Genomic DNA, 26,362 nt, shown 5'->3' with positions numbered 1-26,362 from the left:
TGTTCATTAGAAAGATTAGCACAGCAATTGTGAGAGCATCGATTGGCTGTTAGCTTTGGCTGCAGGCTGCAGTGACCACAGATTTATATGTGTTACTGCTAGCTTTAGCAACCTGTATATGGTTGTTTTAGTCAATACTGGGAGCTGCTCTAAGGTCAGCACTGGGATAAATCAGCTTGACGTCTGCCTCACGCTGTGGCTGCTGATGAGTTACCGAGCTAGTCTGCTAGCTAAGCATAACAGGCTGATGTGGTTGGAAATCACACTGGTGCATTAATCCTGGACACATTAGCTAGCTGAAAATGTCAATGTAGCCAAACAAGCTGAAAATCTATTGAAATTAAAAAGGTTCTGTTTCCGAAGGAAACTGACACAAAGAAATTCAAATGACTGAGAATCACTTCATTTATTTTACTTAATGCAAGAGAAAAAAAACAGATGAAAACCAGAAATCGAGGCTGAAATAACGATTCTACTTCAATGTCAACAGGAATTAAATGACTGATGCCCCAGAAGACAGACTTTACTGTCCTGCCAAACAGGCAAAGAAGTATTTCTGTGTGTTAAAAGTGTTAAAGTTCACCTCCATTCTTGCTGCGACTGTTTCATAACGTGTTACATGACGTCACATGTCATGTAACACACTCCTTTCTGAGCAGCTAGCTATTCTCTACGCTAACTCCCTGCACAGAGGCATCGCAGCAGAACTGTTGAATGTTCCTCTTGTCTGTGGCGTGAAGAAGAAGACAGGTTGCATCTGTGTCTGTTAGCTGATGTGTTGGCTAGTTTTATCACAGGAAAAACAATGTAAATGATAAAAGCGCAAATGTGTCTCTTTGATGATGAATTTAATTCCTTTGACTGTTTGAATTGAAGGGTGGGAGGTGTCAGCGAGCAGAACATTCCTCATCCTGACCTCGCTGTCACAAGAGCGGAGCCGCAGTGTCTGTCTGAATGAAAATTTCAGTTCTTATCTGTCAGAAAAGATTTTTTTTTTGGTGTTATCGTGAAAAGCAGAAGCTCAGACGTTCCGCAGGGCAATGGGGCAGAGCTGGAATTAAACCGAAGCTTTAACATTTATTCAGAATTTATCTGTACGGCCTGCGTATCATCTGTTGGGTTGTTTAGAGCTGTTACTTTATTTTTACTTTAAGAATTTTCATATTTTACCCTCATATTTGTGAAGCTAATATTTGGTGGGTGACTTCGGGATTGAATAAAACTCTGAATTTTAAGATGTAAAAATCATTTTTTCCCCTAAATTGTGACATTTTTTCTGAATCAACTCCTGTTTTAGGAACAGTCAACTTGTCCATGCTGGCTGTTTTTTTAGAGGCTGTCCTGTTGAAGGCCTCTGCTTCCTGTTGCTGTGGAGACTTCATATCTGTATCGTGCAGAAAAACGGAAAGTTTGATAAGACATTAAGTTACAGGCAAACCCAATTTTTACTGTCTGTGTGAACTTTGACCAATGACCTAATCTGCACTTCTTTGACTTATTTTAATGATCATAATTATGTTTCACTTTGAGTGGAGAACAGTGAAAAAATTGAAAGCACGTCTTTCCACTCATCAGTGCTTCACTACATAAACCTATTTATGTGATTTAAAGAGCCGATCTTCAGCCTCTAACTGTTGAGATCCCGGAAGTGGCGCGCTGGCCACGCCCACCAGGTACGTGACGCAGGACCTGTCTCGAACCGGCGCCCCGCGCGCGGCAGAGAGGTTTCGACCTGTGGAATGAGAAGGCGAGGACTGGGCGAACTGGGATAAACCATGGTCAGACTGGTGTCTGGAGCGGTGAGAATCAGCTTTTCTGTCTAAAATCTGTGTTTGTCTTTCACCGCAGCAGGTCATCGAAGTCTGCGTTGCGTTTCTTTAACCGATTTAACCACGGACATTAACTAGTTTCAAGACAAACTTTAACTAGGTTAAACCCAGGCTTTAACCATTTAAAACCCAGGCTTTAACTAAAGTAAAGCCAGGCTTTAATTAATGTAAAGCCATGCTTTAACCAGGTTAAATCCAGACTTTAACTCGTTTAAAGACAGACTTGAGGCGTGTTTGTGGAGTGTTTCTCCCGTTTCATCGATGAATGTGACGTTCAGGTGTAAAGTCTGCGCCGGGCTGTGAAATTCCTCCGTTTTCCTGACTGACAGGCTCGGGTTTTGTGGCGAATGTATGCGGTGGTCACCCCTCTAACGCAACTCGCACGCAAAACTTTCTAAAAATAACATTAAAAGCCGTTTTTATTTTATTTTTTTATTTGACCGGGGAATCACGTGAAACTACGTGCGAGTGGGCGTGGCCTGTGTCGGTATAGGTGAGGTCTAAATAAGGAGTTGTCCCGGTATGTCCCAGTTTGACCTGGTTTTCCCCTCCTCCCACCTACATGTCCAGACATGTCAGCATTTTACAAATCAAATAATTATTTTCACCTTTTTACATCTAAGTGTTGATCTTTATAGAGTCATAGTTTGCTCAGAGTGTTCGGGGAAGCAGATCACTGACTCTGTTGTGTTTCAGGTTTTATCTCTCCTGATCTGGCTGTTGACGCCGACGGAGGCGCCCCCACAGTCCAACCTCAGCTTGATTGGCGGCAGAACGCGGCGAGAGGTAAACTGCAGGGATCAGCAGGAATACAGGAGCGGAGGGATCTGCTGCCTGAACTGTCCGGCAGGTGAGTCTCCTGGAGCGAAACCATCCTCGGTGTGACCAGCAACCGTCTGAGCTGTGCTTGTCTGTGCGTTAGGCACATATGTGACCTCGCCGTGTAGGACGTCTGGACAGCAAGGAGTGTGTCAGGAGTGTGATGATGGGACGTATATGGAGCACACCAACGGACTGAGTCAGTGTTTCCGCTGCACGCAGTGTCGCTCAGGTAATCCCGGCTCCCCCATCGCATATTCAGCCTTCCCAAAGCTCGTCGAGCGTAACCTCCATCCTCAGAAGCTCTTCCTCTTCCCTCAGATCAGGAAGTTTTGAGGCAATGCGCACACACCCACAACACAGAGTGTCGCTGCAGGCCGGGCCGCTTTTGTGATCCGGATCAGGCGTGCGAACTGTGCAAGAGGTGTTCCAGGTGATGGCGCTGACACTCTGGCGATGTTTAAAACCCATGGTTCTTAATTAAAACGTTTGTTTTCATCCACGCTGCCGCAGGTGTGGCCAGGATGAGGAGACGGTGAGGAACTGCACCCCCACAGCAAACACAGAGTGCAAGAAGGTCCGATCCAGTTCTGCCCCTCCCACAGGTACTAAGACCAGCAGAAGTGCCATTTTCACACTCCTCACACGCGCCCCAATCCTGACCATGGTGGTGAGGAGCACTTCTGATGGGCGGGGCATGTGTGAAAGGTGTTCCAAGAGTGTTTAAACTTCCAGAATTCTTCGCTACTCCAACACTGATTCTTTTTTTACGGTATTAACGGAGGACAATCCTGGTGTTTTCACAGTTGGCGTCTCTGTGATCGTGCCGCTGTCGTTGGCCGCTGTCGCTGTCATCATCTTCGTCGTCATCTTCGTATGTATCTGGAAACGCCGGAAAAGAGCCGGTGAGTCTGATACGGAAACGTCTCCATTAGCTGTTGCTTAAAGTCGGAGTCAGAAGAAATTGCAGGAAACCTTTAACGGCTACATGACGATTGGAAATACATTTCCCACAATTCATTTCTGCTCCCATTGAGTCCAAACTGGTCGGTTACAGTCCAGGTTCACTGTCAGCAGTTGCGTAATGAGTGTTTGTCAGTTGTTGGAACAGAAAAACCTGTGAGGATTAACAAGGAATGACGCCTCACCCAGTGTGCCCACACATACACACACACACACCTTTTTATGACAGGAAGCTGATTCTGCACCAGGAGAATTCTTTCATCTTACTCATGTCTGCGTTTGTCTTCCATAGCTTCTCAAAATCTGTCCGAGGAGCAGAAAACTGGACAGGTGAGTCACTGTCAGATAAACTGGTTTTATTATTATTTATTGGTCTTTCGTGGTTCGACCTGTTTTCAGTTGTAAAAGAACCTGATCGTCTCCGATAATCTCAGTTTGGACTGATGTGCTAACTGCGAGAAACCTGCTGGTCTGAAGGCATCTGTGTCCTCTGCAGCCTTTCCAGGCCCTTCACGATGAAGGGGGGGGCCGGGGGCCCCACAGGCCCAGCATCATCAACGCTCGGCAGCTGGTGAGGACCAACTCCTTCAAGCACACGACGGAGGAGCGTAAAGTCTTGTGTGAATCCCTCAACAGCTCTGCCAGTAACTCCCAGTACAGCCTAACCGGCCTGACCTCTTGCTCCTCCCCCGCATCTCCTCCTGTTGCCAACCCTGCGGCCCCCCCACAGCCTCTCTGGAGGGTGAGAGCAACGTCTCATTTGCGCCCCTACTTCTAACCTGGCTTCTTTCCTCGCCAGCTTCTGCCTCTTAGAGATCTGGATGCACCGGTCGGCTCCTTCATCCAAACCAGTGTTTCGCCTGTAATTGGCTCCAGGACCCTGAAGTTCCAGCCGGTGCATCCTGGTGTTTTCATGCCGCTCTGCTGCTTTTGTTCCTCCTCGAGTTTGAATCACAGATTGTTAATTCTAACGTAGCCCTCTGATTTCAACTTGATCTCATTTGGAGCATTTCTCCAGCGCGAACACTTGAGGACGAACGGATAATTTGTCAATAATATCAGTTACCCTCTTTACTAACCTCCTCCAGGTTAAAGGAATCTTCTTTTCTCTAATCTCAGGACAACACAACACTTGACTGTCATGATGTTTACATGACTCCAATAAACAAACTATTGCCTCAATCCGACTGGAACCGGACAACTGAAGTGTGCGTAAACATGTTAGTGGGACTGATGTCAGTGCAGGCGTGCAGGTGTTGTAATGGGCAATCCAGCATGTTTACACTTTAATCAGAGACTGTAGACAACACCTCCACGCTCCTGAAAGACCCCATAACGGTAACATCCAAGAAAGCAGGTGTTAGCGGGCGGCACCAGGGGTTTATGGGATGCAATATGTCAACTGGAAAGGCGCTGTATTAACCCACAGAAAGACGTCCACCTTGGGTAGAAGAGGACATCTTCCACTCTGTTCCAACTTTCTCTGTTGCATGGTAACTGGGACAAGGAGCGGATTCCGTTTAAGCTGTGCATGTAACCAGCGTCTGTCTCTCTGTTTCAGGAAGATGAGCAGTTTCCTCGTCTCGTCGCCGTCAACGGTATAACGTCTTTATTCTCCAACTCGCTAACTCGGTCTGTGTTTAACTGATGGCTAATATTGGTTCTAAACGCCACCTGGTGGCCAATCCTGATGTTAGCCGAATATGAACGTGACACCAGATCCAGCAATAGTCTGGTCGTGGTGGATTCGGTGGCGTCCTGCCCTGTTTGGTGCTGGCAGTGACTGACGGCGTGTTTCTCTGCTTGCAGGCGAAGAGTCACTGTGCAACTGCTTTGAGTATTTTGAGGAACTCAACATGGACTATCACAAGAAGTTCTTTCGCCACCTTGGCATCAGCGACAACACGATCAAGGCTAAGGAGGGGCTCCCCTACGAAGATCGCATCCACGCACTGCTCAACGTCTGGATAGAGAAAGCGGGCAGCGAAGCGAGCCTCAACGACCTCCTGCAGGTTCTGCTCAACTTGGGACAGTGTCGCACGGCCGAGGTCATCAAAGAAAAGGCCGTTCACCACAGACATTACCGGTGCGAAGGTTAACGAGGGAGTTTGAGAATTGCACTGGAGCTGGTTAGCGTCCGCGAATGTGTTCGGGCCGTTTGTGATCATCTCGTTCTGCCTAGTTAATGTCCCTGTTTCCACCTTAGTTTATTACCTTAAGTTATTAATACTGTCAGTAATTTTTTTTCCGTTACCCAGGTCATGTGACCTGGTCTGAACGTATCAGTTGGCCTCTTTGAAGGTTTAAGTGATTTTTGAAGTTAAAATTGATGGTAACTATTGAAATGGCTGATTTTCTGAGAGGCTCAAGGGAACACGGGTGGATCAGGAGAATTTTTGTTCTGTGAATGTTTTATTTATTTTCTTTGCTGTCTATTTTTTTATTTGGATTCTTCTTTGGATCAAGTGTTTGACTCAAATGTGTGTATTTATTTTGATGTCTTGAGTTTATGAAGTTTTCTAAACCAGCTTGTGGACAGAATCAGCCTGTCAAAACTTAACTAATATGTCAAAGTTACAAAAACAGATGAACTTGTAAAGACAATAAATAGTTTTTTTACGGACTTTGACATTTGTTGGTTCTTCCTGTCAGCCTTGCTCATCAGAACCTGTTTTTCAGGATCAAACCAGCATCCAGAGCTAAATTGATAGCTTGAATATATTGAATATTTGTACAACAGCAATCCTCTAGACAGGATGTCCAGGCTGGTCTAGGATCTAACCTTTGACCTGGGTCCCAGTGGACAACGCCATCATTTTGGTTCTTAAATTAACCATCCAATGACAGAAACGGTGTATTAAACATGTTTGAACAGCGGCTGTGTCGTTACTCTGAAACATTTTGGATCTAATGTTCTTGACGTCCTTCTCTGGTTCTGCAGATGGAGGTCGAACCTCCAGCTTTTCATCTGTCTTCATCAGAGTGTTGCAGCGGCAGCTGATGCTGCTCTGCTGCTTCATTTCCCTCTTTCATTTGTGTGTCAGACGTTCATTTGCTCCGATGACAAATGCCCTGAATGCCGGCTGAGAAGCGTTAAATGAGGTTCTGACAGTATTTACGGTAATGGAGGTGTCGGGGAACCCGGATAATGATGCTGATCTCTGCTCTGACCAATCTCTTCTGACGCCCGTGTCAACTTAATGTTCTCGGAGAACGTTTCTGTCTCATCGGAACACAGAATCACCTCAGGAGCAGCAGATTGAAGGTCACGTATAAATGTGGCTGCTCGTGGGCCACATCATCTGAGTTTAGAAACATTAAAGTTACATAAGAAATGCTTAGGCAACCAGCAAAAACCCCCTATCAAACCTTAATGTGCCGGTTTGTTTTTCATTCACACGAGGAAGCTAACAGCTATTTGAAAACAAATGTGGATGAAGGTCCATAATCCAACCTCAAGATGTTCTGGGTTAGCGTGCTTGTAGTGCTCAAGGATGATAAAAGTTGTGCATGAACACTTCTGATTTTGTTGATATTTGCAGGCAGGTGAAACAAGGTTGCTGTTGTGGTTCTGTTGTCAGATATCTTCACCCTTCCTTCCACGTTTATGTGAAGGCTTAAGCAGTTTTAGAGTCTCTATCAGATAAATTCAACCTGCAGCTCAAACTGACGGAATTTGTTGGTGTTTTTCACACTCCAGAGGGCGCTGTAGGGTTGTGCCGCTCACTCACCATCTCACACAGCCAGTCTTCTTTACTCTTTATTCTGATAAACTCAACTTTTTCCACAGAGTCTATGAGATCTGGGAGGTTTTTCACTTTTACTTCCGTTTCACTTTCCTGCAAAATGATCCATCTCATTAAATTAAAACTTATTTAACACACCATAAGGCTAAATATTCAGAAAATGAAACATTATAATCGTTTAATTTTATGTATGGAACAAAAATACATTAATCGACAGCGACCTTTGACTATGTTACGTCCAAAACCACATTTCCCGAAGTTCCTTGCGCCGCAAACGCGGAAGCAGGTAAACGCCACCTCCATACAGGCTGTTAAACTCGTTTTTTAAGCGTTTTTCTTCGTGTTTTTGCATTTTGCAGGTGTTTGTATCTATGTTGGAATATTTTGTGGCGTAAATATTCCCACTATCCCCAGGTTTTTTGCCCTAAACGTTGTACGTAAATTCACGTCGTATTCACGCAGACCTGCAGAGGTAAGTTACACCTGTCGCAATTTAAATGTAAAGAATAAAATCACTTTCGAATATATTTTTTAAGATGTGTCAACATTCGAATGTATTTTTTAAAATGTGTCAAAGTTAATGTAATATGTCGTAAAAAAAAGGGGGGGGCGTTTAACAACTTTAATCTGTATTTAATCTAAAAAATCGACAGATGTTTACATAAATGTAATCTAATCAATGTTTATTTCGCAGATTATCACAAACTAACAGTCTATAATTTGTGTTTGTCGCGTTAAAATCAGATTGGACGGAATTAGCTTTTTTTTTTTTTTTTTATTTACAATTCAGGTCAAAGGTCACCATAAAAATGATCTCCAGATCAATAAACAAATAAAAGGAAATGTATTTACTGAAAACCAGAATACGACAGGGAAAAAAAGTGTTAGATATAGACGATAGGTAAAATAATCAGATAATTCTGCACAGTTTGAGAGGAAAATATGTTTTTGAGGTAAAGTTTAACGTGAACTGAGCCAGAGCTGCTGCTGATTCCAGCGTGACGCCGGAACGTTGTGGTGTGTTTGCAGGCAGCAGATGCAGCAGGTGGGCTCCTCCACCACTGACAACTTCCCCCTCCACCACCTGAACTCCTCTGATTGTGGAAGTGAGACTTCAGCAGAGCCGCGGAAGAGCAAAGCCAGAGCACAAAAGGAGGTGAGTGTGGGCAGAGCGGCCATTTCATCCTGGTCCTCGCCGTGTGTGAGCGTCAGCCTCAGCAGCTGCTCAGGTAAAACAGCACAAACGGAGGGACTTCTGAAAACTTCACCGCTGTGCAGTTACCTTTGATCTTAGCACACGAGGAGCCCAAATTAAGTTGATCGATTTATGGAAAGAGGATTTAAAGGGAGCTTTGTGCCACTCGACCGCGGAAAGTTCCAAGACGGGGACAAACAGCTAAACAGAAACTGAAGCTTAGAAATTTGCTGCTTTATTCAGAGTCTTTTTCATTGTTCTGCTCCTAGCTCCCAGCAGGAGAGTTATTTTATAGTTTAGGATCGTTAAATTATTCAGATATTGTTGTGATTCTGCCACTTTCGCTTCTGATCAGGGATGATAATTGAGCATGTTGTTGTTTCTGGGTTCAGTCTGCGGACCTGTCCAGGATGAGGCCCAACGTGAGCTTCTACGTGTTCTATCTGCTGCTGCTGGGTCTGGGCGTGGCCTGCATGACCTGTGTCTGCTACTGGATCACCCAGTGGCAAGGCGGTTTCGCGTGGGATGGAACGCACCAGCAGTTCAACTGGCACCCTGCCCTGATGGTGACGGGCCTGGTCGTGTTCTACGGTTATGGTGAGCACTTCCTGCTCTGTTGTGCGTTCAGAGTCTTGGAGACCAACAGTGAACAAAAGGTTTCAGAACAAAGCTGGAGGTATCACACGACAAAAGTTGGGATGATTTACTGGGACCAGACTAGCTGGTACAAATGTCGAGATAAATGTTTCAGTTACCTGTTTAGTATAAATTGTAAATAAAGGTAAATATTTTAGATGACATAGTTGACCAGCTAATGTTGGCTTCATGCTAATAAAATAGAGCCTACATTTCCCAGAATGCAGCAGAACCTAACAGGGAAATTGAACCCACATTCAAATAACCTGGAGTTCTTGGCTGTGTCCTGCCGTGCATACAGGAGCCGTGTTGTACCGCGTCCCGCTGACCTGGGGTCAGAATAAACTGCCCTGGAAGCTGCTGCATGCCACGCTGATGCTCCTCGCTCTCCTCCTGTCCATCATGGGGCTTTGCGCCGTCTTTGGCTTCCACTATGCCAAAAACATCCCAAATGTGTACTCGCTGCACAGCTGGATTGGGATTGCAGCCACCGCCCTCTTCGCTCTCCAGGTATGCCGGCGCTTCTCACTGTCAGGGGGCGGAGTCTTTGTTCTGTCTCTGATGTTCCTGTCTCCACCCATGCAGTGGGTCGTTGGGGCGGTTGCCTTCCTGCTGCCTTGCTCGCCAACATCACTGCGTAAATTGCTCAAACCTGCTCATGTGTGGTTGGGAGGCAGCATCCTCTCGCTCAGCATCATGGCCTGCATCTCTGGAATCAATGAGAAGCTCTTCTTTGCTCTGTGAGCCGGATGGATGATGGATGGATGGATGGATGGATGGATGGATGGATGGATGGATGGATGGATGGATGGATGGATGGATGGATGGATGGATGGATGGATGGATGGATGGATGGATGGATGGATGGATGGATGGATGGATGGATGGATGGATGGATGGAGCACAATAATTTGAACATATTTCTTATTTTACCCCATGATGAAGTGAAACAACCTTTTCCACAGAAAAGGAGGCGCTAACAGCTCTGCGGCGTACAGCAGCCTCCCACCTGAGGCCGTCTTTGCTAACTCACTGGGAGTTTTGATCGTAGCCTTCGGTCTGGTTGTCCTGCTGATCCTGTCCATCCGCAGGTGGCAGCGGCCGGAGTCAATGCCGGCGGAGGTGGTGTACTCGGTGAGAACTTTAGCACGGTTACATTAAAAAAAATCTTCTTTCTTTTTTCTGATGGTTTCTTCTCATCCACAGCCACTGCATCAAGACGACAATTAATGATTTTTTTATTTTTTTTTAAAGAGCTGAAATCAGACCTGAAGTCTATATCTTAATGAAGAATCTACTAAAATCTGTTGTAAATATTAATCTTAAATCATATTTGTTTCATAGTGTTTTTTTGGAAATAAAGAGATGAGTGAAGATTCAGTGCCTTGCTGAGACTTTTGCACCATGAAAAAATATTTTTCTGAACACTTTTGAGTTTTTAACTTAGGAAAAAAAAAGTGTATTTGAAACTCTTTTGGGGGGGAAAAATCTTAGTTCGAGCATATCAGAAATTTTATTTTAGCCAGTGAAAACCACAAGTGAGGCATGTGAAAGCCACAAAATACAGAAGGGGAACACCAGAAACTATTTTTGTGCTTCTTCCTTTATATGTTCAGCAGCTGTAAGTTTATTTAAATCTCAGAAGCATTTAGGCTTTTGATGAACTAATATGTGTGTTTGAAGGATTCACTCGCACCAAAGTTTTTTAAAGCAGATTTAAGCTAAAATGTCATTTGAAAACCTATTTTTCACATCAGGCTGCAGCTCCTGTCAACAGTTGCATGGTTCACCACAGTGGGGCGGCAGAGGGTAACTGACGGTTACTTCCGGAATAATTTAACGGTCACGAAGAAGATTTGACACAAACGATTGATCAGAATTCAATCGGCCATTATTATCAAGATTTAACGTTCAAAGTTGATTTTAACCCTACAGAGAAAAAAACCAATCTGCATCGTCTCAATATAGAGACCACCAAAAAAATACAGTTAAACACGCACGCGCCCACGTCTTAATCATGTTTACTGTATTGACATGTATTGAACACACATATTGAGTTTTATAGCAGATGTGTTGTACATGCGCAGAACGTGTAAAAGATGCGTAACCACCAACATTTTCTTCACACACCAACAGCAACAGAAAGGAGTTTGTGTTTTTAGACCCTGAACGCAGCTGCAGGTTTTCAACTGGGAGCGCGGTCAACTCAGTTTAAACTTTGTCCGACAGTCTTTGAAAGCAGCATGATGTTCTGGTTCGGTTCGGCTCTCTGCGGTCATCCTGAAGTGGGCGTGGTTTGACATTATACATGAGCGGGAGTGAAAGTTTCAGCTGACTCGTGTCTCGGCTTTGTGCGGTGCTGCGTGCGGGAGCTCACGACCTCCAGACGGACCAGAGAGGTGAGTCCGACCGTTCGTGATAGTGGTGACCGATCCAGGGCTTAAAAGGTGTTCCGAGGACCTCAGGAGACTTCAGTGTTCTGCGTGGATTTAACTTTTTGATTTATTTTTCATGATGCAGAGAATAAAATACAAACTTTATCAAGCTTCTTTGAAAAAAAAAATCCAGACCTAATTCTGTTTTTTTCTTTATAGTTGCACATAAGTAAACAGGTGAATCAGAAGGGGGCTCGCTAACATTTAAAGTTCTCATGAACATGATCAATTATCCAAACTTTCTTTGTTACAGAACCAGCTGAAAAACGTCAACAACTGAAAGCGTAAAATTGTGCGGTCATGACAATCACATTGTGTAAATTTAAATGTGTTAAAGTTTAAAAAAAACCCATCTGCAACAGGCACTTCTCTTTATTCTGACTGTAATTCCAGAAAAAAATAACCTCATCGACATTATGGGAGCGGTTACTAAGGTAACGGAGTAAATTAGCATGCTAATCCTCTAGCCTGGGTGTATCCTGGATTGTAATACCACTCGTTGCCTCTAGAGGTGACAACGAGTCACTGGCTGCGGTTGTGAATATATATTGGTTTATATATTGTTTATTACTGAGAAAGGAACCATAAAAACCACCCTGATGTGATGTCGAAGACTTTTCTTGCGTTCATTAGCGAAGCTAGCTGCAGATGCCACACTGGACATTTGAAATGTTGCTTTTACCACTTCTAGCTATTAGTGAGATGATCCTGCATGTTGTACTCTGCCTGTAAAGGTTCTTTGTATGGAACCTTCTTCTCGGGAAGACGTAAAATGTCCCATTGTTCAGTTGATGCTATTATCGTCGCTCCTTCAGCGATGCTGCTAAATTTTTGAGATGCTCAGTTCCGGGTCTTCACATGAACATCAGACAATTGTGGGAATGTTAAAGCTGGATAAGCTGGAGCTCCTCGGTGGTGACCCCTGTGGGCGGGGCCTAAAGCTTCACCCCTGCCATCCCGTCACGTCTCGCCAGGGAAGTGTTTTTGTCACGTAATTCTGCTGGACTGAGATGGAACGCTGCAGAGCGTAACTCTTCCAGCTGTCAGGGTTCTTTTGGTTCTTCAGTCTACAGCTGGATGAAAAACACCAGGCAGGAATCTCGATCCATATTTGTCCTTTGTTTCTTTAAACAACATGAGTTATGTGTCAAAGAGCGCTGCGGCGCAGAAGGGGCGTGGCTTCGCTGATGCGTTTCAATTCCTCAGCTCAGGAGAAGGTTTTGATTGTTTTTCTGTAGAAGCTGGTGTGTTCTGCCGCCGTCTGGCCTGTGAGGTCCATGTTCTTTAGATTCATGGAATTGGTGACATCGGTGAGGGCATCACCTCGACTCCATCTCTTTGCCCTCCTGATTGCTCCAGGCTGATGTCTCCCTCACGGGCGGCGCCCCGCGGCGCTCTGTGATCCGGCCTTTCTCTGGCTTATGTCACCGCTGCCACGTTACACAAGCCGAAGGCTCGTCTGCAGCCGGAGACGCTCCGTTCTGACTTCTGTCCTGTGACAGAAGCAGAGAAGTTCGGAGCTCCGTCAGCCTGCAGGAGTTCAGAGGGAAAGGTCTCTGACCTCTGACCTGTGATCTGGTTTCACTCATCCATATCCAGCTAGTTTATCACAGGTTTAATCGCTTTTATCGCATTTGCCAACATTCATATTTAATCACAACCAGCTGCAGCTGCTGGTGGGAACAAGGTAAAGAAAACAAAAGGCCTCTTCAGCGTTCCACACGTGGAAACTTCTGCTGCATGCTGTCGTCATAAAATGTCCACACTCAGAGGAGGAATTGGTGTTTGCTGTCTGACAGAGGTCAGAGGACCAGGTCAACCCTGGAGCCAGAAGATCCGTCTGATTCTGGTGATTCAGACATTGCCTGTTACTGTCAATGCTAAAGGTATTTGTTGCTCAAACCCAGTTTGGAAAGTGAACCAGAGGAAAATGGGATTGTTCCTCTGACCTGTAGTTTCCATTACCTGCCAGAGGCCAGAAGTCCACACTGACGTGGCGTTGAAGTACAGTAGGAGCGCCCGGTGACGCAGGAAACCGCACATCCAGATGTTCGGTTAGGCAGCCGGGATTGCAAAACCTGTTATCAGAGCTACTAAAACTGTCCTGCGGGTCTAAATTGGAGCGTTGCAGCTGTGGACCAGCCCTCCCTGCAGCTCCAGCTCTGGGGTCCACATTCTGGACGTTCTGGATGGATTTCTGCCCCTGCCTTTAGGTTCGCCTCCCTTTATCCAAGATCTGAGGGAACCATAACCGTCCATAGTTTTAGCGGAAGCTCTGTACTGTTAGCATTGAAATACTAAAGCTAGCACCAGTCGGGGCTGAAATAAGGTGCGTCAAGTTTGACCTGTTTTCTTTCTGTCCTTCAGTTCCCATCAAGATGCTGCCCAGACCTCGTTTGCCACACTGTGCCCTCATTCTGCTCACATTACCCTTACTGGTGCTCACCCAGTATGAGCACCTAGGCTACCCACCCGGCTACCCAGAGCCGGAGCAAGAGCAATATTCCCCCCCACAGTTGGGACCGGACACGCCCAGGATTCAGTTGCGGCTAGCAGGAGACAAGCGGAAGCACAACGAGGGCCGCGTGGAGGTCTACTACAACGGCGAATGGGGCACCGTCTGCGATGACGACTTCAACATCCACGCCGCTCAGGTGGTTTGCCGGGAACTGGGCTACGTGGAAGCCGTTTCGTGGTCGTCGTCCTCCAAATACGGCAAAGGAACAGGTACTTGAGTAGGTTACACATCGGATGGTGTTTCCAGGCTACCAGAAAGAGGTGATGAGCGAGTGCTGCTGTCTTTTTGTTCAGGACCCATCTGGTTTGACAACCTGCACTGCAGCGGGAAAGAGAAGACGCTGGCACTCTGTCCCTCCAACGGCATCGGCGTGTCCGACTGTAAACACTCCGAGGACGCGGGCGTGGTGTGCAGCGACAAGCGGATCCCAGGGTTCCGATTCTTCAACGCTCTTCCCAATCACGTAGAGGTGAGAACACATCGGGGGCTCCGTCCCGTGGTCCTTCAGACATGTCTCAGCCTGGAAACGGTTCCTCTGCTTTAAAGACGGTCTTGTGCTGTAGCCTGCAGAGAAAGTGCCTCAGTGTAAGTTAAACTGATAATTATTAGGTGTCAGACTCGTAACTGTCACAGCCGCGCGTGTAAACGTCCACCAATAACCTGCCAGCTCATGACCACCACGAGCTAATTATGGCTTCGCTCAGAACTCATGGTTCCACATTCCCTTGTTCTTCTGTTTGACCCGCAGAGTTCCTAAATTTGTGGCCAACGCCGGTACTGCAGTCAGATTCAAACTACTGGACACTATTAACCCCCAGAGCAGAGGGTGCCAGATAGGTTGTGGGATTCAGCAATAACAAGTTTTTATTTATGACATGATTGTTTACCCAGTTATTTTGACGACCGCCTGTAGCGTTAGTCGATCGCTGCTTTCAGGGGAGAACAGCATTAGTATGGTTTAAATTAAACTGTGGTGCAAACTCATTGCAATGATATTTAAATGTTTTTATAGGATTTTATTACTGCAACAACAGGGAAATTGTCCCCAGACAGCGAATGTATCATATTTTATAAATGAATAAATGTACACCAATGTTAATTAGAACTAATTTAGCCAAACCTGACTGACCCTTACCTGTCTAGGACAAAATCTGCAACTTCAGCAATAGTCAAGGTCTTTCAAAGTCATCTCCGGGACAGCTCCTTGTTTTGTTTCTGACTCACGATGTTGGGAACTATAATGACGCATTTGAGGGCGAAAGATGTCACAAAATTTGTGATGTGAAATATTGGTAGCTGAAGCTGGATGGTAACTTTGATGATAACTGCTACCCGAGGCCTGTTTATGATTCACACAATGGTCTTCTTTTCTTTTTGTCCTTCACCAACACTAGGCCATTTGGTGGACATTAGCAGTAGCTCACATTAAATAAACCAGTTAAAAGGGGCTGATGCTCTGGCCTTTTTTTCAGAAAGAAAGTAATTAGCAAATGCTAATTTGCTGTGTAGCGTTTGTCTCACGCTGGACTGCTGATCAGGGGTCAGAGGTCGGAGGTTTGTTAAAGACCTCAGTAGGGTACGATGAAACCGTTGGAGGTGCATGAAGATGTAGTGTTCCCCTTTAACTGTGGGTCTATGTGGCCCACCGCCTGTTGAAAGCTTACACAAGAGCAGGTCTAGATGTCTGGAGCCAAGATGGAGTCAGATCTAAAGAAAAGCCCGACTCAGCATTTTCCATTCACAAAAGCGCTCACATGTAGACCAGCTTGCTGCCCCCCCAGAACCAGCTCTATCATCTGGAAGTGCTAATCTGGTGACTCACCCTCTGGGCTGTGCTGTCACCAGGGAGTGGTGTTGTGGTAAGGGGGGGGATTATCGTGTGGTGATGCTGGATCACCCCATCAGACACTTGCTGACCTCTGACCTCTGCATCACATTACTCACTGGGATGCTTCGGTGTCATCCATGAATTTTGAGGTCAGGTTTTTCTTTCATGTTTACCGTCCTGTTCACTGCGGTATCCTGCGGGCTTAGGGTTTCACTCCCGTGGTTGCCATGGTGACCACGCACACCCTCACCATATGTCGTTCCACACCAATTTTCACTGGAGGAACTTTCCCAGGTTGTGAAATGTGATGTTTGGCTCTGACAGCCAGATCTAAAGCCGAAATGTAAGCATTAGCAGCGGCTCACCTGTAAAACCTGGCTCCTCACCCTTTCCTGAGGTTACCTGGATATTTTATGCTGGAACACGTAACCATGATAACCTGAGCTGAAGCTCAGCTGTTCATCCACATTTTTTTCTGAAACGAGTGCAAATTCATGACATTTCATTGTTCATTTAAACCACTTAGGCTTTCACAAGACAGCCAATTTTGTAATATTTTTCTATTTTGATACAATCAAAAGGACATCAATGATGCTGAGGAAGTCTTCTGTCATTGCAACTTGACTGAGCTTCAGAACATATCATGCCCAACATGGGACTTGAACCCATGACCCTGAGATTAAAAGTCTCATGCTCTACCATCTGAGCTAGCCAGGCACAATTACAATATAAAAGCCCTCTGAATTCGCAACTTTATAAAGTACTAAAGACAAAACATGAAAGAAGCTCCTGGGGGTTTAATTAGGTAAGAAGGAGCTTCTCTTGTGGATTCATGTTCTGAAAACATATCGCCCAACGTGGGGCTCGAACCCACGACCCTGAGATTAAGAGTCTCATGCTCTACCGACTGAGCTAGCCGGGCATTCTTCCCCAATTAAAAGGCCTCTAAAATTGCAACTCTATCAAGTAATGTGGGCTTTCGGTGTGGGGAACACAAAATCGTAGCGCAGCTTCATGATATTTGATCCAGTTAGGGTTTGACAAGACAGCCTTTTTTGTAATATTTTTCTATTTTGACACAATCAAAAGCACATCAATGATGTTGAGGGACTCTTCTGTCCTTGCAACTTGACTGAGCTTCAGAAAGCATCACGCCCAACATGGGACTTGAACCCATGACCCTGAGATTAATAGTCTCATGCTCTACCGACTGAGCTAGACAGGCACAAGTTCAAACTAAAAGCCCTCTGAATTCGCAACTTTATAAAGTACTAAAGGCAAAACATGAAAGAAGGTCCTGGGGGTTGAATTAGGTAAGAAGGAGCTTCTCTTGTGGATTCATGTTCTGAAAACATATCGCCCAACGTGGGGCTCGAACCCACGACCCTGAGATTAAGAGTCTCATGCTCTACCGACTGAGCTAGCCGGGCATTTTTCCCCAATTAAAAGGCCTCTAAAATCGCAACTCTATCAAGTAATGTGGGCTTTCGGTGTGGGGAACACAAAATCGTAGCGCAGCTTCATGACATTTGATCCAGTTAGGGTTTTACAAGAGAGCCTATTTTTTAATATTTTTCTATTTTGACACAATCAAAAGCACATCAATGATGCTGAGGGAGTCTTCTGTCCTTGCAGCTTGACTGAGCTTCAGAAAGCATCACGCCCAACATGGGACTTGAACCCATGACCCTGAGATTAAAAGTCTCATGCTCTACCGACTGAGCTAGCCGGGCATTTTTTCCCAATTAAAAGGCCTCTAAAATCGCAACTCTATCAAGTAATGTGGGCTTTCGGTGTGGGGAACACAAAATCGTAGCGCAGCTTCATGACATTTGATCCAGTTAGGGTTTGACAAGACAGCCTTTTTTGTAATATTTTTCTATTTTGACACAATCAAAAAGACATCAATGATGCTGAGGAAGTCTTCTGTCCTTGCAACTTGACTGAGCTTCAGAAAGCATCACGCCCAACATGGGACTTGAACCCATGACCCTGAGATTAAAAGTCTCATGCTCTACCGACTGAGCTAGCCAGGCACAAGGTCAAAGTAAAAGCCCTCTGAATTCGCAACTTTATAAAGTACTAAAGGCAAAACATGAAAGAAGGTCCTGGGGGTTGAATTAGGTAAGAAGGAGCTTCTCTTGTGGATTCATGTTCTGAAAACATATCGCCCAACGTGGGGCTCGAACCCACGACCCTGAGATTAAGAGTCTCATGCTCTACCGACTGAGCTAGCCGGGCATTTTTCCCCAATTAAAAGGCCTCTAAAATCGCAACTCTATCAAGTAATGTGGGCTTTCGGTGTGGGGAACACAAAATCGTAGCGCAGCTTCATGACATTTGATCCAGTTAGGGTTTTACAAGAGAGCCTATTTTTTAATATTTTTCTATTTTGACACAATCAAAAGCACATCAATGATGCTGAGGGAGTCTTCTGTCCTTGCAACTTGACTGAGCTTCAGAAAGCATCACGCCCAACATGGGACTTGAACCCATGACCCTGAGATTAAAAGTCTCATGCTCTACCAACTGAGCTAGCCAGGCACAAGGTCAAAGTAAAAGCCCTCTGAATTCGCAACTTTATAAAGTACTAAAGGCAAAACATGAAAGAAGGTCCTGGGGGTTGAATTAGGTAAGAAGGAGCTTCTCTTGTGGATTCATGTTCTGAAAACATATCGCCCAACGTGGGGCTCGAATCCACGACCCTGAGATTAAGAGTCTCATGCTCTACCGACTGAGCTAGCCGGGCATTTTTCCCCAATTAAAAGGCCTCTAAAATCGCAACTCTATCAAGTAATGTGGGCTTTCGGTGTGGGGAACACAAAATCGTAGCGCAGCTTCATGACATTTGATCCAGTTAGGGTTTTACAAGAGAGCCTATTTTTTAATATTTTTCTATTTTGACACAATCAAAAGCACATCAATGATGCTGAGGGAGTCTTCTGTCCTTGCAACTTGACTGAGCTTCAGAAAGCATCACGCCCAACATGGGACTTGAACCCATGACCCTGAGATTAAAAGTCTCATGCTCTACCGACTGAGCTAGCCGGGCATTTTTTCCCAATTAAAAGGCCTCTAAAATCGCAACTCTATCAAGTAATGTGGGCTTTCGGTGTGGGGAACACAAAATCGTAGCGCAGCTTCATGACATTTGATCCAGTTAGGGTTTTACAAGAGAGCCTATTTTTTAATATTTTTCTATTTTGACACAATCAAAAGCACATCAATGATGCTGAGGGAGTCTTCTGTCCTTGCAACTTGACTGAGCTTCAGAAAGCATCACGCCCAACATGGGACTTGAACCCATGACCCTGAGATTAAAAGTCTCATGCTCTACCAACTGAGCTAGCCAGGCACAAGGTCAAAGTAAAAGCCCTCTGAATTCGCAACTTTATAAAGTACTAAAGGCAAAACATGAAAGAAGGTCCTGGGGGTTGAATTAGGTAAGAAGGAGCTTCTCTTGTGGATTCATGTTCTGAAAACATATCGCCCAACGTGGGGCTCGAACCCACGACCCTGAGATTAAGAGTCTCATGCTCTACCGACTGAGCTAGCCGGGCATTTTTCCCCAATTAAAAGGCCTCTAAAATCGCAACTCTATCAAGTAATGTGGGCTTTCGGTGTGGGGAACACAAAATCGTAGCGCAGCTTCATGACATTTGATCCAGTTAGGGTTTTACAAGAGAGCCTATTTTTTAATATTTTTCTATTTTGACACAATCAAAAGCACATCAATGATGTTGAGGGACTCTTCTGTCCTTGCAACTTGACTGAGCTTCAGAAAGCATCACGCCCAACATGGGACTTGAACCCATGACCCTGAGATTAAAAGTCTCATGCTCTACCGACTGAGCTAGCCGGGAATTTTTTCCCAATTAAAAGGCCTCTAAAATCGCAACTCTATCAAGTAATGTGGGCTTTCGGTGTGGGGAACACAAAATCGTAGCGCAGCTTCATGACATTTGATCCAGTTAGGGTTTGACAAGACAGCCTTTTTTGTAATATTTTTCTATTTTGACACAATCAAAAAGACATCAATGATGCTGAGGAAGTCTTCTGTCCTTGCAACTTGACTGAGCTTCAGAAAGCATCACGCCCAACATGGGACTTGAACCCATGACCCTGAGATTAAAAGTCTCATGCTCTACCGACTGAGCTAGCCAGGCACAAGGTCAAAGTAAAAGCCCTCTGAATTCGCAACTTTATAAAGTACTAAAGGCAAAACATGAAAGAAGGTCCTGGGGGTTGAATTAGGTAAGAAGGAGCTTCTCTTGTGGATTCATGTTCTGAAAACATATCGCCCAACGTGGGGCTCGAACCCACGACCCTGAGATTAAGAGTCTCATGCTCTACCGACTGAGCTAGCCGGGCATTTTTCCCCAATTAAAAGGCCTCTAAAATCGCAACTCTATCAAGTAATGTGGGCTTTCGGTGTGGGGAACACAAAATCGTAGCGCAGCTTCATGACATTTGATCCAGTTAGGGTTTTACAAGAGAGCCTATTTTTTAATATTTTTCTATTTTGACACAATCAAAAGCACATCAATGATGCTGAGGGAGTCTTCTGTCCTTGCAACTTGACTGAGCTTCAGAAAGCATCACGCCCAACATGGGACTTGAACCCATGACCCTGAGATTAAAAGTCTCATGCTCTACCGACTGAGCTAGCCGGGCATTTTTTCCCAATTAAAAGGCCTCTAAAATCGCAACTCTATCAAGTAATGTGGGCTTTCGGTGTGGGGAACACAAAATCGTAGCGCAGCTTCATGACATTTGATCCAGTTAGGGTTTGACAAGACAGCCTTTTTTGTAATATTTTTCTATTTTGACACAATCAAAAAGACATCAATGATGCTGAGGAAGTCTTCTGTCCTTGCAACTTGACTGAGCTTCAGAAAGCATCACGCCCAACATGGGACTTGAACCCATGACCCTGAGATTAAAAGTCTCATGCTCTACCGACTGAGCTAGCCAGGCACAAGGTCAAAGTAAAAGCCCTCTGAATTCGCAACTTTATAAAGTACTAAAGGCAAAACATGAAAGAAGGTCCTGGGGGTTGAATTAGGTAAGAAGGAGCTTCTCTTGTGGATTCATGTTCTGAAAACATATCGCCCAACGTGGGGCTCGAACCCACGACCCTGAGATTAAGAGTCTCATGCTCTACCGACTGAGCTAGCCGGGCATTTTTCCCCAATTAAAAGGCCTCTAAAATCGCAACTCTATCAAGTAATGTGGGCTTTCGGTGTGGGGAACACAAAATCGTAGCGCAGCTTCATGACATTTGATCCAGTTAGGGTTTTACAAGAGAGCCTATTTTTTAATATTTTTCTATTTTGACACAATCAAAAAGACATCAATGATGCTGAGGAAGTCTTCTGTCCTTGCAACTTGACTGAGCTTCAGAAAGCATCACGCCCAACATGGGACTTGAACCCATGACCCTGAGATTAAAAGTCTCATGCTCTACCGACTGAGCTAGCCGGGCATTTTTTCCCAATTAAAAGGCCTCTAAAATCGCAACTCTATCAAGTAATGTGGGCTTTCGGTGTGGGGAACACAAAATCGTAGCGCAGCTTCATGACATTTGATCCAGTTAGGGTTTGACAAGACAGCCTTTTTTGTAATATTTTTCTATTTTGACACAATCAAAAAGACATCAATGATGCTGAGGAAGTCTTCTGTCCTTGCAACTTGACTGAGCTTCAGAAAGCATCACGCCCAACATGGGACTTGAACCCATGACCCTGAGATTAAAAGTCTCATGCTCTACCGACTGAGCTAGCCAGGCACAAGGTCAAAGTAAAAGCCCTCTGAATTTGCAACTTTATAAAGTACTAAAGGCAAAACATGAAAGAAGGTCCTGGGGGTTGAATTAGGTAAGAAGGAGCTTCTCTTGTGGATTCATGTTCTGAAAACATATCGCCCAACGTGGGGCTCGAACCCACGACCCTGAGATTAAGAGTCTCATGCTCTACCGACTGAGCTAGCCGGGCGTTTTTCCCCAATTAAAAGGCCTCTAAAATCGCAACTCTATCAAGTAATGTGGGCTTTCGGTGTGGGGAACACAAAATCGTAGCGCAGCTTCATGACATTTGATCCAGTTAGGGTTTTACAAGAGAGCCTATTTTTTAATATTTTTCTATTTTGACACAATCAAAAGCACATCAATGATGCTGAGGGAGTCTTCTGTCCTTGCAACTTGACTGAGCTTCAGAAAGCATCACGCCCAACATGGGACTTGAACCCATGACCCTGAGATTAAAAGTCTCATGCTCTACCGACTGAGCTAGCCAGGCACAAGGGCAAAGTAAAAGCCCTCTGAATTCGCAACTTTATAAAGTACTGAAGGCAAAACATGAAAGAAGGTCCTGGGGGTTGAATTAGGTAAGAAGGAGCTTCTCTTGTGGATTCATGTTCTGAAAACATATCGCCCAACGTGGGGCTCGAACCCACGACCCTGAGATTAAGAGTCTCATGCTCTAGGGGGGGAAGAAGAGAAGGAAAGACAGAAGTTCGAATCCCACCCGGACCCAAAAATGATAGAATTATTTTTGTAAAACTTTTAATTTATAACAAAGAGAATATGTATGTACAATTGTGAACAAAATGACATTCACATTTAAGCATTTATAAAGCTGAAATTGTCAAAGAAACAAATCAAACCCCAATGAAACCTTGATACAACTATGAAATAAGATGTAAAACTTGCAGTGGAACTCAAAGGGCAGAACAGGCCACAGGGATAAGCATATTAAAAGTAACAATATTGCATTACTGTCTCATCTGCTTCAGCCACTGTTCCTTGGTGAGAGCTTCAGTGTTTGGACAGTATATTTTTCCTTTGTACTGAAGAGGGTGGCTGATGGTCCACTGGAGGCAACTGCAGGATCAATTTGCCGTAACCTAGGTTTTGCCTGTCCAGCTGTATTTGCTGGCATGTTGTAGGTGTGCAGCTGGTAAACTGGGGGCTGGCGTTGGTACTGTGGCAGAGAGATGGGTTTTGTTTTTGCACAGGGCAATGGGTCAGCTGGTCGTTGCACACCTTGCAAAAGAACAGACGCCTCCTGACCCTTCAGCCGTTGGTTATACCACTGCATGAGGGTGGTCTGGTTCACTACAACAAGTTGAAGGGTTGTCTGCTGCATTAGTGTCCCATTGCACAGAACCAGCTGCCGGATCTTTTTGTAATCCTGTAAAATTAGAGACCATCGAGATACGCTGTGTTGTCCTCTTTTTTGGGGCTCGTATGAATGTTGCACAGCCTCGCGAAGATGGTCTCTATCAGGCGACAGCAGTTTGGCCACTGAGCTGGTGAACCACTTGAGCCAAGAACACACCGTTTTGTACTTTCCACCCCAGGAGTGAACACAGCCTTCTTTTTAGGAGACCTGAAGTGCCCAGTTAGCAACCGGTCCTGATGTCTTGCAGCATACACAATCCTGTCTTTGTCAAATTTGTCAAGACTCTGCCACAAACCCAGAATGGTGCTAACTTGTTGATTGTTCAGGGTCAATCCCGTCTGCTCTCGTAGCTCCACCAAGTATTCAGCCAGTTCATCTACACGGTCCATTCCAGGAATGCTGCGGTTGTCTCCAGCCTGGAAAATAAAAACTGATATTTAGCTTCTGTGGCATCACAATTTCCTTGTCACTACTTAAATTCTTGCAGACAGACAGATGTCAGGGACCCGACGAGAACCCAAATGTGACACCAGAGTTCGACGGAACACAGCTTTTGTTACGCTCGAGAGGACTGGCGGTCAAGTGTGGTGGAACCCCAAAGAAGGCAGACAGACACGGGAATTAAAAAAGTAAACTCTGAAGGTTTAATGAAGCAAAAAAAAACCAGGAGGGAAGAAACAAAATGAGAGAGGCCGAGACAAACTATAGGTGCGTGATGCGGCAGACGAACCAAGTTCGAGATCCAGGGGCGAGAGTCTGTGGGAGAGTCCAAGTGTCCAGAGGATAGGAGAAATCCGTCCGAGGAAGGGGAAGAGGAAGAGGTCAGAGGAAGAGGGGCTAGGAAGGTTGCAGAGGAGTCTCTGGAAGACGCAGGGAGACGCAGGGAGTCGCTGGGGAGCCTGGAGAGATGCTGGGTCCACGGGACGTGTTGCCAAAAACATCAGTAAGATCAAGCACTGGCCTGAGTGCATAGGGGCCTTTTATGGGTGCAGAGTCGTTTGGACGGATTGGGTGCAGCTGCAGGAGAGGGCCCAGGTGGTGGTGGTTGAGCTGATTGCCCAGGAGGAGGTGGGGCCAGAGTAGGAGTCACAACAGTACCCCCCCCCTTACGGGAGGCACCGGACGACCGCCCAGGAGCATCCGGGTGCTCCCGGTAGAAGTCTTCGAGGAGGGAGGGGTCAGCGAGATAGGATGGGGGCACCCAGCTCCGGTCTTCGGGGCCGTAACCCACCCAATCCACCAGGTACTGGAAGCCCCTTCCCCGTCGGCGGACCGCCAGCAGCTTGTTAACGCTCCACACCGGCTCTCCGTCCGACAGGACCTGTGGGGGAGGTGGAGTCGGAGCAGGAGGGGACAGGGGGCTGGTGGAGAAGGGTTTAATGAGCGAGACGTGGAAGACCGGGTGGACCTTGAGGGCGGCAGGGAGATCCAAACGGACTGCAGAGGGGTTGACGATGCTGCAGATGGTGTATGGACCAATGTAGCGGGGGTTCAGCTTTCTGGAGGAAGTCTGCGAGGTCTGGAGGGGCAGGTCCCGGGCCAACAGCCAGACCTTCTGGCCAGGCCGGTAAGCAGGGGCCGGCCTCCTTCGCCGGTTGGCCGAACGCCGGGACTGCTCAGTGGCCCGCAAGATGGCTTTGCGGGCAGTCTTCCAGATGCGCCTACATCGGCGGAGATGGGCCCTGGTAGACGGCACTGCGATCTCCAGCTCCTGCTGGGGGAACAGAGGGGGTTGGTAGCCCAGGAAACATTGAAAGGGGGACATACCAGTAGCAGAGCTCTCCATGGCGTTGAGGGAGTATTCCACCCACGGCAGGAACTTGGACCAGGAGGCAGGATTGCTGGTGGTCACGCAGCGCAGGGCCGCCTCCAAAGCCTGGTTGGCCCGTTCGGCTTGTCCGTTGGACTGGGGGTGGTACCCAGAGGACAGGCTGACCGTGGCCCCAATCCCCTTGCAGAAGGCCTGCCACACCCTAGAAGTGAATTGGGGGCCACGGTCAGAGACCACGTCAAGGGGGATCCCATGGAGACGTACCACGTGGGAGACCAGGAGTTCAGCTGTTTCTGCAGCAGAAGGGAGTTTGGGGAGGGCGACAAAGTGGACCCCCTTGGAGAAGCGGTCCACAATGGTCAGGATGGTGTCGTTCCCCTGCGAGACGGGGAGGCCCGTCACAAAATCCAGGGCTACGTGAGACCAGGGTCGACTGGGGACGGGAAGGGGGTGCAGAAGGCCTGCTGGCGAGCGATGGGAGGCCTTGCTGCGGGCACAGACCGTGCAGGCGCCCACAAACTCCCGAACATCCTCTTGGAGGTTGGGCCACCAGAAGCGCCGCTGCACAAACTCCGCCGTCCGACGCACGCCCGGATGGCAGGCGAAACAACTGGAGTGGCCCCACTCTAGCACCTGCGGCCGGACGGAGGAAGGCACGAACATTCGGCCCTGAGGCCCGTTCCCAGGATCTGGCTCGTCTCTCTGGGCTTGCTCGACGGCCGTCTCGATCGGCCAGGAGATGACCCCTATGACCCGGGCCGGGGGAACGATGGTGTCAGGGTCCCTGGGGACGCCGGGGAATTCCTCCGGAAACTGGCGGGAGAGGGCATCAGCCCGGATATTCTTGGAACCAGGACGGAAAGTGAGGGTGAAATCAAACCGACTGAAGAAGAGAGCCCAGCGGCCCTGTCTGGGATTGAGTCTCTTGGCCGTTCTCACATAGGTCAAGTTCTTATGGTCCGACCACACAAGGAACGGGTGCTTTGCTCCCTCCAGCCAGTGTCTCCACTCCACCAAGGCTCCATAGACCGCCAGAAGTTCCCTGTTGCCCACATCGTAATTTCGTTCAGCCGGATCAAAACGGCGGGAAAAGTAGGCACATGGGTGAATCTTCTGGTCTGCCTCGGACCGCTGGGAGAGGACTGCCCCGATGCCCGCGTCCGAAGCATCGACCTCGACGATGAACTGCCGAGCGGGGTCTGGATGGGCGAGCACCGGAGCCGTCGTGAACCTGTCCTTGAGGGCCGAGAAGGCGGTCTCAGCCTCCGGTGTCCAGGCGAAAGGGCGTGAGGTGGAGGTGAGAGCGGAGAGAGGGGCAGCCACTTGACTGAACCCTTTGATGAACCGCCGGATGAACCCGGCGAACCCAAGGAACCGGCGAAGCTGAGTGCGGTCGGTGGGGCGTGGCCACTCCACCACAGCCTGGATCTTGGCCGGATCT

General features: G+C 46.7%; 3 protein-coding genes and 22 non-coding genes across 30 annotated transcripts in view; 3 read left to right on the top strand and 22 right to left on the bottom strand.

Moving 5' to 3' along the window:
• The first annotated feature begins 1,644 nt into the window (after positions 1-1,644).
• LOC101073992 (tumor necrosis factor receptor superfamily member 10B-like) lies at positions 1,645-6,486 on the top strand. Of its 2 annotated transcripts, none has more exons than XM_011615341.2 (10): positions 1,645-1,799; positions 2,526-2,679; positions 2,752-2,880; positions 2,970-3,081; positions 3,162-3,253; positions 3,455-3,553; positions 3,904-3,941; positions 4,108-4,182; positions 5,173-5,209; positions 5,421-6,486. In XM_011615341.2, exons 1-10 carry the CDS (start codon positions 1,776-1,778, stop codon positions 5,708-5,710), a joined length of 1,050 nt encoding a protein of 349 aa, XP_011613643.2. In that variant the 5' UTR covers positions 1,645-1,775; the 3' UTR covers positions 5,711-6,486. The 2 variants fall into 2 exon arrangements, with proteins under 2 accessions (XP_011613643.2, XP_011613642.2); XM_011615340.2 differs by having other exon boundaries at positions 4,108-4,353.
• Positions 6,487-7,621: 1,135 nt separating this feature from the next.
• cyb561a3a (cytochrome b561 family, member A3a) lies at positions 7,622-10,568 on the top strand. Of its 4 annotated transcripts, none has more exons than XM_011615338.2 (8): positions 7,622-7,643; positions 7,772-7,829; positions 8,387-8,513; positions 8,945-9,149; positions 9,490-9,698; positions 9,774-9,928; positions 10,154-10,322; positions 10,395-10,568. In XM_011615338.2, the coding sequence occupies exons 3-8, from the start codon at positions 8,394-8,396 to the stop codon at positions 10,416-10,418; spliced, it is 882 nt and encodes a 293-aa protein (XP_011613640.2). In that variant the 5' UTR covers positions 7,622-7,643; positions 7,772-7,829; positions 8,387-8,393; the 3' UTR covers positions 10,419-10,568. The 4 variants fall into 4 exon arrangements, with proteins under 4 accessions (XP_011613640.2, XP_011613638.2, XP_011613639.2 ...); XM_011615337.2 differs by having other exon boundaries at positions 7,628-7,643; positions 7,717-7,829; XM_011615336.2 differs by having other exon boundaries at positions 7,625-7,829.
• An 881-nt stretch (positions 10,569-11,449) lies between these two features.
• The window catches only part of loxl2b (lysyl oxidase-like 2b), a 32,710-nt gene continuing 17,797 nt past the window's right edge, over positions 11,450-26,362 (top strand). For both annotated transcript variants that reach the window (XM_011615335.2, XM_011615334.2), the window contains exons 1-3: positions 11,450-11,587; positions 13,991-14,350; positions 14,435-14,610. In XM_011615335.2, the coding sequence (XP_011613637.1) occupies positions 14,002-14,350; positions 14,435-14,610 (525 nt within the window). In that variant the 5' untranslated portion in view covers positions 11,450-11,587; positions 13,991-14,001. The remainder of the gene's footprint in view (positions 11,588-13,990; positions 14,351-14,434; positions 14,611-26,362) is intronic.
• Positions 16,614-16,686, bottom strand: trnak-uuu (transfer RNA lysine (anticodon UUU)). The gene has a single exon. It is a non-coding gene; the product is annotated as a tRNA-Lys (tRNA).
• On the bottom strand, positions 16,819-16,891 carry trnak-cuu (transfer RNA lysine (anticodon CUU)). The gene has a single exon. It is a non-coding gene; the product is annotated as a tRNA-Lys (tRNA).
• On the bottom strand, positions 17,122-17,194 carry trnan-auu (transfer RNA asparagine (anticodon AUU)). Its single transcript has one exon. It is a non-coding gene; the product is annotated as a tRNA-Asn (tRNA).
• trnak-cuu (transfer RNA lysine (anticodon CUU)) lies at positions 17,327-17,399 on the bottom strand. The gene has a single exon. It is a non-coding gene; the product is annotated as a tRNA-Lys (tRNA).
• trnak-uuu (transfer RNA lysine (anticodon UUU)) lies at positions 17,630-17,702 on the bottom strand. The gene has a single exon. It is a non-coding gene; the product is annotated as a tRNA-Lys (tRNA).
• trnak-uuu (transfer RNA lysine (anticodon UUU)) lies at positions 17,933-18,005 on the bottom strand. The gene has a single exon. It is a non-coding gene; the product is annotated as a tRNA-Lys (tRNA).
• Positions 18,138-18,210, bottom strand: trnak-cuu (transfer RNA lysine (anticodon CUU)). The gene has a single exon. It is a non-coding gene; the product is annotated as a tRNA-Lys (tRNA).
• trnak-uuu (transfer RNA lysine (anticodon UUU)) lies at positions 18,441-18,513 on the bottom strand. Its single transcript has one exon. It is a non-coding gene; the product is annotated as a tRNA-Lys (tRNA).
• On the bottom strand, positions 18,646-18,718 carry trnak-cuu (transfer RNA lysine (anticodon CUU)). The gene has a single exon. It is a non-coding gene; the product is annotated as a tRNA-Lys (tRNA).
• On the bottom strand, positions 18,949-19,021 carry trnak-uuu (transfer RNA lysine (anticodon UUU)). The gene has a single exon. It is a non-coding gene; the product is annotated as a tRNA-Lys (tRNA).
• On the bottom strand, positions 19,252-19,324 carry trnak-uuu (transfer RNA lysine (anticodon UUU)). Its single transcript has one exon. It is a non-coding gene; the product is annotated as a tRNA-Lys (tRNA).
• Positions 19,457-19,529, bottom strand: trnak-cuu (transfer RNA lysine (anticodon CUU)). The gene has a single exon. It is a non-coding gene; the product is annotated as a tRNA-Lys (tRNA).
• On the bottom strand, positions 19,760-19,832 carry trnak-uuu (transfer RNA lysine (anticodon UUU)). The gene has a single exon. It is a non-coding gene; the product is annotated as a tRNA-Lys (tRNA).
• trnak-uuu (transfer RNA lysine (anticodon UUU)) lies at positions 20,063-20,135 on the bottom strand. The gene has a single exon. It is a non-coding gene; the product is annotated as a tRNA-Lys (tRNA).
• trnak-cuu (transfer RNA lysine (anticodon CUU)) lies at positions 20,268-20,340 on the bottom strand. Its single transcript has one exon. It is a non-coding gene; the product is annotated as a tRNA-Lys (tRNA).
• trnak-uuu (transfer RNA lysine (anticodon UUU)) lies at positions 20,571-20,643 on the bottom strand. Its single transcript has one exon. It is a non-coding gene; the product is annotated as a tRNA-Lys (tRNA).
• On the bottom strand, positions 20,874-20,946 carry trnak-uuu (transfer RNA lysine (anticodon UUU)). Its single transcript has one exon. It is a non-coding gene; the product is annotated as a tRNA-Lys (tRNA).
• On the bottom strand, positions 21,079-21,151 carry trnak-cuu (transfer RNA lysine (anticodon CUU)). Its single transcript has one exon. It is a non-coding gene; the product is annotated as a tRNA-Lys (tRNA).
• Positions 21,382-21,454, bottom strand: trnak-uuu (transfer RNA lysine (anticodon UUU)). The gene has a single exon. It is a non-coding gene; the product is annotated as a tRNA-Lys (tRNA).
• On the bottom strand, positions 21,685-21,757 carry trnak-uuu (transfer RNA lysine (anticodon UUU)). The gene has a single exon. It is a non-coding gene; the product is annotated as a tRNA-Lys (tRNA).
• Positions 21,890-21,962, bottom strand: trnak-cuu (transfer RNA lysine (anticodon CUU)). The gene has a single exon. It is a non-coding gene; the product is annotated as a tRNA-Lys (tRNA).
• On the bottom strand, positions 22,193-22,265 carry trnak-uuu (transfer RNA lysine (anticodon UUU)). The gene has a single exon. It is a non-coding gene; the product is annotated as a tRNA-Lys (tRNA).

The sequence above is a fragment of the Takifugu rubripes genome, chromosome 21, assembly GCF_901000725.2.
Source record: "Takifugu rubripes chromosome 21, fTakRub1.2, whole genome shotgun sequence".
NCBI classification, from domain to species: Eukaryota; Metazoa; Chordata; class Actinopteri; order Tetraodontiformes; family Tetraodontidae; genus Takifugu; species Takifugu rubripes.
Note: the sequence above shows the minus strand (reverse complement) of the source record. Positions and strands in the feature narration are given on the sequence as shown.